The sequence below is a fragment of the Solanum pennellii genome, chromosome 1 (assembly GCF_001406875.1).
Source record: "Solanum pennellii chromosome 1, SPENNV200".
Classification (NCBI taxonomy): domain Eukaryota; kingdom Viridiplantae; phylum Streptophyta; class Magnoliopsida; order Solanales; family Solanaceae; genus Solanum; species Solanum pennellii.
This window is the reverse complement of record NC_028637.1, coordinates 67,828,197-67,836,793: the sequence shown is the minus strand read 5'-3', so window position 1 is coordinate 67,836,793 and position 8,597 is coordinate 67,828,197. Positions and strand designations below refer to the sequence as shown.

General features: G+C 34.2%; 1 protein-coding gene across 1 annotated transcript; it reads right to left on the bottom strand.

Moving 5' to 3' along the window:
• Nucleotides 1-3,914: 3,914 nt before the first annotated feature.
• Nucleotides 3,915-4,226, bottom strand: LOC107022371 (octapeptide-repeat protein T2-like). Its single transcript, XM_015223003.1, has one exon. It carries the CDS (start codon nt 4,224-4,226, stop codon nt 3,915-3,917), a length of 312 nt encoding a protein of 103 aa, XP_015078489.1.
• Between the last annotated feature and the right edge of the window lie 4,371 nt (nt 4,227-8,597).

The window sequence follows — 8,597 nt, the reverse complement described above, 5'->3', positions numbered from 1 at the left end:
CATCATGCATATGCTCCTAAACCTTAACACCTTAATTTAAACCCGCATCATTCCACTATGCAAGCTCCTCAATACGAAACATCTCTGCACCAAATTCCCTGACAGCATGGGCCTCTCGTGCCATTTTTAATCCCTCCATATCAAATGTCTCTGTACCAAAGACCTCCTATGCCATATCGAGAACCAACGTATCCTGGCTACAGTGCCAAAGTTACTCGACCGCATATCCGCAAAAACCTTTTAAAGGTTGAGGAGAGACATGACAAAACTTATACTCCTCTGACTGAGCCTATAGGCAAACTTTATGAAAAGTTGAGGATCGCTGGTAACATAGCTCCTATCAATGAAATAAGGATGACTATGCGTGCATCATTGATTGAACCCTCCAATATTTGTGCTTATCATTCAGGAATGGAAGGACGTACAATAGATGAATGTCGTGATCTGAAAGACAAGATTCAAGAACTGATTTATACCAAGGCCATATGCTTGGAGGACCTTGCAACAAAGGAAGTTCAGATGTGAACACACCAACGTCTACTTGATCTAGTTTCTCAAATAAGGCTTACGCCATTTAAGTTCATGATTTCCACATTCAGACACCCATGATAACATATGGGAAAATAAAGTTGGTCAAAATCTACCATTCAATTGGTGTTCAAGAATGTTCTCATGCTCTTTTGTAATTTGGAACTACGTCAAACCTGATTCCAGTTTAAGAGGGGATACGTAGGCGCTCCTATGGGGTTTGGTCTTACCATAATAAAAAATTCCATCAGTATTTCTCCTTGCACATCTCCATACTGGGGCAGAATTTTTGAGTAAACTCAAAAATTCCATCAAAAACATTTATTCTCAACAACTGGGACAAAATTTTGAGAGACTCTCAAAATTGCTGAAAATCAAGACTGGTAGAAATTTTAAAGAGAATCTCAATAAATTCAACAATTGAGCTACAACTACAATATATCAGAATAACAGAAGTTGTACACTGGGGCAGAATATTTGAGGGAATCTCAAAATTTACGACAACACTCCAAAGATCATCTTATCACACACTAATGGAGCACGATGTGCCGAAACATGGATACAGATCAACCTCCTCCCTTTAAACTAACTATTTTTCTTTGAATATTGAAAATACAGGTACATATACAAAGGAAAGTTCAACAATCAACATAATATTTTAGAGCCGACAAATGACACTCGACCCTTCCAACAAGGCGGATGTCCAAGCTACTACATACCCTCCTCATTCAACTATGAAATTGAACTATGTCTAAGATCTAGGATTGCATGACTACATTATGCCCGAGATCACATTATGCTCGAAGAATTGCATCATCGCATGTGCCCGAGATTGATTTATGCTCGAAGAATTGCATCATTGCATGTACTCGATATTGCATGTGGCCGAAGAAATGCATCGCATCTGCTCGATATTGCATGTGCCCAAAGAAATGCATCATTGCATGTGCTCGATATTACATGTGCCCGAAGAAATGCATCATTGCATTCCCGATATTGCATGCGCCCAAAGAAACGCATCATTGCATGTGCCCGATAATGCATTGGCCCGAAGAAATGCATCATTGCATTGTGCCAGAGACTACATCGTTCCCGAAGTTTGCATAAGCCCAATATTGCATCACGCTCAAAGTTTGTATGTGCCCGAATCAAATCAAGTCATAAGTATCAACATATACGCTCTCTTTACTCTTTACTTATATTCCAAAGAGTTCATCCTCCAAAGGCATCATCTTTCATGGCCTGTGGACTTCATGTCATGGCCTGAGGACTTTTTATGCTTACCATTTCCCTAAGGTATCATAGTCTAAAGGCAACATCCTCATGTCCTGCGGACATTATATTATGGCCTAAGGGTTTAATTTCATTCTATCATGATCCGAAGGTGTCGTAGTCTAAAGGTGTCATTTTCATAACCTGCAGATAACATTTTCATGACCTAAGGATACATTTTGCGTATCATGGACCTAGACATCATTTCATGGTCTTAAGGCAAATATTCATGGTCAACATGGGAATTGCATCATGTTTACATTTATCGCTTATTTTGATATATATGTTCTAATTACTCTATTTAAGTTATATTACAAGTTACAGAAGTGCAGATTGAAGACAAAACCACCTTCTGAACGGCTGTTCACTTACTTACAAACGAAGGGTCCGATAAGTTCTTGGTTACTCGCACTATCGTTTCGCTACTCATCCATCGTTCAGGCTACCATGAAGGTATCTTCGGATTCAACTCGCCACTGTAACCTACTGTCTCTTCATCAAGGTTCGTTCGCCTTACAATGCGACATTTAGGCTCGTCTGCCTTACAATGCGACATCTAGGCTCGTCCGCCTTACAACGCGACATTTAGGCTCGCCCGCCTTACAATGCGACATCCAGGATCGTCCTCCTTATAGAATATTTAGGCCCGTCCGCCTTAAAACGATAGTAAGGTTTGTCCATCTTATAGGACATATAGGCCGTCTACCTTACAAGGACATTTAGGTTTGTCCGCCTCATAGGACATTTGTTCTTCCGCTTTATAAAATATTAAGGCCGTCCACCTTAAAATGACACCCAGGCTCGTCTGCCTTAAAATGACGTTTAGACTCTCCTTACAACAAGACATTTTGCTTATATTATTATATGTTTATACTATAAGATCTGTTGGAGGATGACTTTAACCTTCGGAGATGGCTTGTAATTCTTCAACAAGTTAAGCCAAAGTCTACAAGGGCATCTCAAAGGAGATACACTCTTTATCACTACTTGTCATTTATTTAGAACTCATATTATATCATTATTGTTCATACTTTATCTATTTATAAGCTAACATTTTATCTAGAATTTGCAGATATGATCGATTGCCCCTTGATTACAATTATCATGCTATAATCTATCACAACGACGACCCTATCAATTCTTTGCTTTTCATACTCCGAACCTTGCTCAAAGGTTGATAACCTCATTCAATCATGCTATTCTCGCTTCTCTGTCGTGCTCTTTTAGCCACTCTATCTATCTCTTCTCGCTACTCTAATCTTATCCATTCAAGTGGATATCGTGCCCTCCGAATACCTTAGTGCTCTTTCAACTTTTAAGAGTTTCAGATGCTCTTGAATCTAGAACTACACACGACCTCATTCTCATATAACAAGAGATATGTAGGCGACTTAATACCAAAGTCTCGGTGGTACCCTTTTTCAACTCTATGTTGTTTCAATTGATCCAACTGACATCTCTCGTCAGTGGGACACAATCGGCTACTAAGTAAACGTTGGTTGCCTGACAATTCATTCTATTCTCAATTAACCAAGGGTCAGCTGTTGACACCCAATTTTGACCGACCTTTAACTAATTATAGGAATGATATTCGATTAAATACGCATTTAAAATTACTTATTTTAGCATGTTTACTTTATAGAATTATTGTGAATATTATTAAAATATTTTTAAATTATTAATGAATTTCAAATTTTTTAAAATCTAAATGTTTTTCAAATAAAAAAATATATATTTTAATATATGTTGTATTTTAATTAAATAGTAATTCCTACACTTTCCTTAAAATTATTTAATTTCTAGCCTATTCTATTATAATTTCTTCCAATTCTAGCCACTCCAATACAAATTTTATTCCAATAATAGACATTCTCATTTCTAGCCAATTTAATTACATTTCAGTTATTACATATCTTTTCCAATCTAATTTCAAGACTTTATCTATTAATCTCATCCGTCCGTACAAATAACTAAATCCTAGATTGAATCCTAGTCGTTCATCTTACTAATTCTATGGTCAAGATTTGATCTCTTATTTTTCCCATTTTCTAAGACACTAAAAGATCTAATCTTGAACAAATCTCTCCCTCTCTCATCTTCTCCCTCTCTTCTCCTCACCTTTTCTCCTTTCTCCCTTTTCTCTCCCTTTTACGGCAGCCTCCTCTTCCTCTCTTCTCTTTCCGGCCGGCGAGGCCATCAGCAAGAGGTGGCGACACCCCTCTGTCGCCACCGCTCTCCCTGAAACCGCTGCCCCTCTCTCTTCTCTTCTTCTTTCTCCTTTCTCCCTCCACTTTTTCAGACGACCCCCATTTTAACCCGCAAAGATGTCCGCCATGCAGCCTCCTCTCCCTCTCCCTCTTTCTCTCCTCCTTTCCTTCCCCCTCTTCCCCTTCTTCCCAATCGTCCCTCTCTTCTCCTCTTCCCATCTCTTCCCTTCCCTTTCCTCTTTCACTTTCTCTCCTTCTTTTGCAGGTACCACCGACCAACACCACTGGCAGCCCACGCAGCAGCAGCGCCTGGTGAGGCGCACGACAGCAGCAGCAGGCCAGAGACAGTCGCCGCTGGCAGCCGCCGCCTCTTTCTCTCCCCCTTCTTACCTTCTCTCCGATTGTATCCCTCTTCCCCTCTCCTCTCTATCGTTCCTCTTCCTCCCCCCATTTTCTTCTCCTGCAGGGACTGAAGCTCCGGCAAAGGCAGCAGCACCAGCCGGCAAGGGAAGCAACAACTGCAAGGTAGAGAAGCAAATTAGGGGCGAAATGGCAAACGACAACAGCCCACACCACCGGCGAAACAACAACACCGGCGAGCGAACAACGAGCTCCAACGTAGTTCAAAGGCTTTGGGATCGTTTTTAGACAGAGATCCATCCCGAAACATTACTTTTTTTATTTACTAATTTATTTCTTAATCATATATTTATTGCTAACAACATTAATTTACTGTTTTGTTATATTTGCCATAATTGAATTTGTAAATGTTGAATGCTAGTTGATACTAGTACATATCTTCATGTCTCTAATTGATTCTTTTGCTAATTAAATTGGAATAATCTTGTTGGTTAAATCAATTTTATCTTTGAATGATTTTTACTTTGATATACCAACTTCCTTGGACCTTATTTGATTTAGTTGGGTTATTGCTTGTCTTAGTTATGTTAAAATTCGTCAATGTTGATTTCCATATCTTCTCTTCAATTTTTGATTCGTTGTTTATTTGTGGCAGCTACAAAAATTCTCCTTAAATTAGTAGATTCGGATAACAATCTTGTAGGTTTAAAATTTGGTAAATTGAATTAATATTGGATTCTTCCAATCTATTGATAATTGTTGAGTAACTCATTATTTTCTCTATGAAGTAAAGCCTTTAATTAAAATGTCAATAAAGACTATTTATGGATCCCATATATTTCCTTCCAATTTTGCTTATTTATCTGTTAAAATATAATATGTGGTGAATATTTTTATTATTATTATTTTTTTAATATTGTTAATTGATCCCTTTTTCTTTTGTCGAAAATTAGGCATATTCTTACTTGCTTATTTTAGGACAATAATAATTCCAATATTTGGCTCCTTTGAAATAAGGAAAATAGTATTAATTGATCAATTTTTCCTTAATTGTAAGTTAATTGATTTCTTACTTGCTTATTTATGGTAGAATAATATCTTTCTGATTTTGGCTCCTCTTTATTTAAAGAGAAAATATATTACTCTCTATTAATTTATTCTTACTTGATTATATTTGGTAATGATATATTTTAAAACTTTCTGAGTTGGTCCTCCTTTATAATAAGGAAAATAGAATATTAATTGATTCCTTAAAAAATATTTGTTAACCTTAATTGTTCCCCCCTCTTCTACTATATAAGAGACCCCCTTTGCATTCTTTTAACACTCACATCTTTCATAACAAGTTCTCTCATCAACTCATTCATTCTCTCTCAACACAAGAAGAAGACTTCTTAACTCTCTCATTGCTCTCTTGCTACTCTTGAACGAAATAAGTTTTCGGTAACTTTCAAGTGCCACTTTGCGACTTTTCTTTTGTTCGAGTAAAGGTTGGATCAACTTGTATTCATTGCTACCATTCCTAATCTGCTTAACCGGTTAGTATTCTTAATTAGCATTTACATTATATTTCTATGTATTCGTACATTTGTGTAAGCTCATTGTTCTATTCCTGTTGTTATGTATAAGTTGTTAAATAATTGCATATGTGTCTCATCGAGTCAAAAATAAATTTGATTACTTGTTTAGTTATGTGATTACTTTGATAGGTTTCAAACTTGAAGTTCATGTTGAAGAAGAGAGATAATTTGTCTAGTTCATATTTCAATATATTTCTTATGTATTTATTTAACTTTTTTTTTGTAATATTCGTATATCACTGAAACTCTCATATATGATATAAGATTTGGTGGATTGGCTATAAGGGGAGGGGGATATATATACATGCTAATTGTTTTCTTTGCTTATTATGTTTTTTACGATGTGATTGATAAAAATTTTCCGTCTATTATTAATGTCATTAGAATAGGCAACATATTGGAATACCTCAAATAGTCTATTTAAAATCAATTATTTGTTTGCCTTGTTTAATTAGTTTGAACCAATGGGAGCTTTTAACATTAATAAAGTAAGTAACCTAGATCTTAGCTTTTATATGTTAATAATTTTTTTAGGATGTTAATGAACATAACAAGAGAAAGCGAACCTTGTAAAAGTATCGATGTCATGATTGTTAATTTAAACCTTACTAATTTCCATATGTTCACCTAGAAATCATGTTTGTAGGTTTGGAAATAAATTTTTTTTTGCATACCCACGCCAATAAATTTTATTGTGCATATTTTTCCTCCCTCTTAAGTTAGCTAATATTATTAATTAGTAATTTTATTTGTCCTCTTGAATATTTCGCACGTATGATGCAATATGTTGTTTTTCTTAGAATAATAATAATAATAAAATAAAATCATTTCATGTATTTACCAAATCACTTGGCTTTTGAATATATTTCATAATAAAATCTTTGAATTTAATAAATTTACTACATTAATGTTCTACTAGTTTTTTCTTTTTTACAAAGTTTTGCAACATTTTTTTTTAAAAAAAAGTCTTCGTTCAATACTCCTTTAAAACTTTAGATTGATTATGACATCGTTTACTTTTAAAAACATTATAAGCACTATCTCCTAACCTATCGTTAGTCACAAAGTCAAAGGAATTACGAGGTCTAGTTCAAATTTTTAAATTAAACTGACGCGTCCCCGGAAGTACCACCTACCCATGATTTTCAAAAGAAATTATGTGTATTTATATGTCTATATGCAAACTAAATCTTTTAAATCATTTTCAAAATTTAAATTATAGTTATTTTTCTAAGACTGACCTCAAATAAAAACTGTTTCTATGGTGGAGGAGCGCCATTAATAATATCGTGGCATCACCCCTATAAAGAAACAAACTTTTTTTAAAAATAAAGTTTCTATTCAAAACATGCTCAATTTTTCAAAACATTACTTTTGCTCATATTTTTCTTGTTTTGTGTAGCATAATAAATTAAATCAAGCTATCTTATATATCTTGTGTGCATATTATGTCTTCTTGATTATCTTTTTATTAATTGCTTGATATTTGCAATATTTGTTTATCACATAGATCATATGCTCAAATAATAAATAATTGAAGTAATTTTAATTGTTTAATAATTTATTTGGGGTAGATTAAAATAAAAAAATTGTTTTTTTTATTTGCCTCTTTTCTTCCCTCGCTTATCTTTAAATTTTATTTAATGTTTATTTATTGTTATCACTTAGTTTGCATGCTTAAATAATTAAATAAAAAAAATAAATTTATTTCTCAATTGTTTAATATTTTATCACTTAGACTCGCATATTTAAATATTAATTAAGACAATAATGAGCTATTTGATTCAAGTTGTTGCTATATCAGCTAGTCTCACATGTTAGACTTAATAAAAATGATTTAGTTATTAATATTTGTTATCACCTAGCCGGTATTAATTAATAAATTAAAAATAGAATGATCTTATTTGTTTCATATTTGTTATCACTTAGCAAGCTTAAATAAACTAATAAACGAAGGGACCTTATTTGTTACTTGTAACCCCCATATTGATTGCATGAGATACGGCCGGGACCCACATTTGTGAAACTCGAGGGATGCCTAATACCTTCCCCTCGAGGTTATTTGAACCCTTACCCTAATCTCTGACTCGTTGACCTTAGTTAGACTTAGTTAGGTTAGATAGGTGACGTAACGCGCCTTAATTCGTTAGGTGGCGACTCCTTAAACATAAAATCCCAAAAGAGTTGTTAGGTCGTGCACAAAACCCATTTTTTTGTGAAAAATCGGGCACAACATATAGTTACTCTACGTACGTATGTGGAACTACTAGTAAATATGTACATTTTTATATACAAAAGAAAATAGATTGACTTAAGCTATGTACTTTACCAATCACAAATCAATAGACATGCACAAAACATAACACATTATTTTTTTATCGTGCTTATCAATGAACGTGTATCAAATAAAAAAAGTGCTAAACAAACAAATATTAGTTATCTTATGGTACAACTGTGCCCACTCACAATACCTATAACCTGAATTGAATTTTTCAAATAATGCATTTTATAATTGCATAATTTAAGAAAATTGACTTATTGAACTTTTTCATTTCACAAAATCAACCGAATTCATTGGTCTTAATATTTTGACATGCCAATTAACGAATGGACTCTGTCTACTTTTGATGAAGCACTTGTATTATTCTTT

Bases quoted from the DNA above. Each gene is read 5' to 3' on its own strand.
- LOC107022371 (XM_015223003.1), bottom strand. From the start codon at position 4,226: ATGGGAAGAGGAGAAGAGAGGGACGATTGGGAAGAAGGGGAAGAGGGG.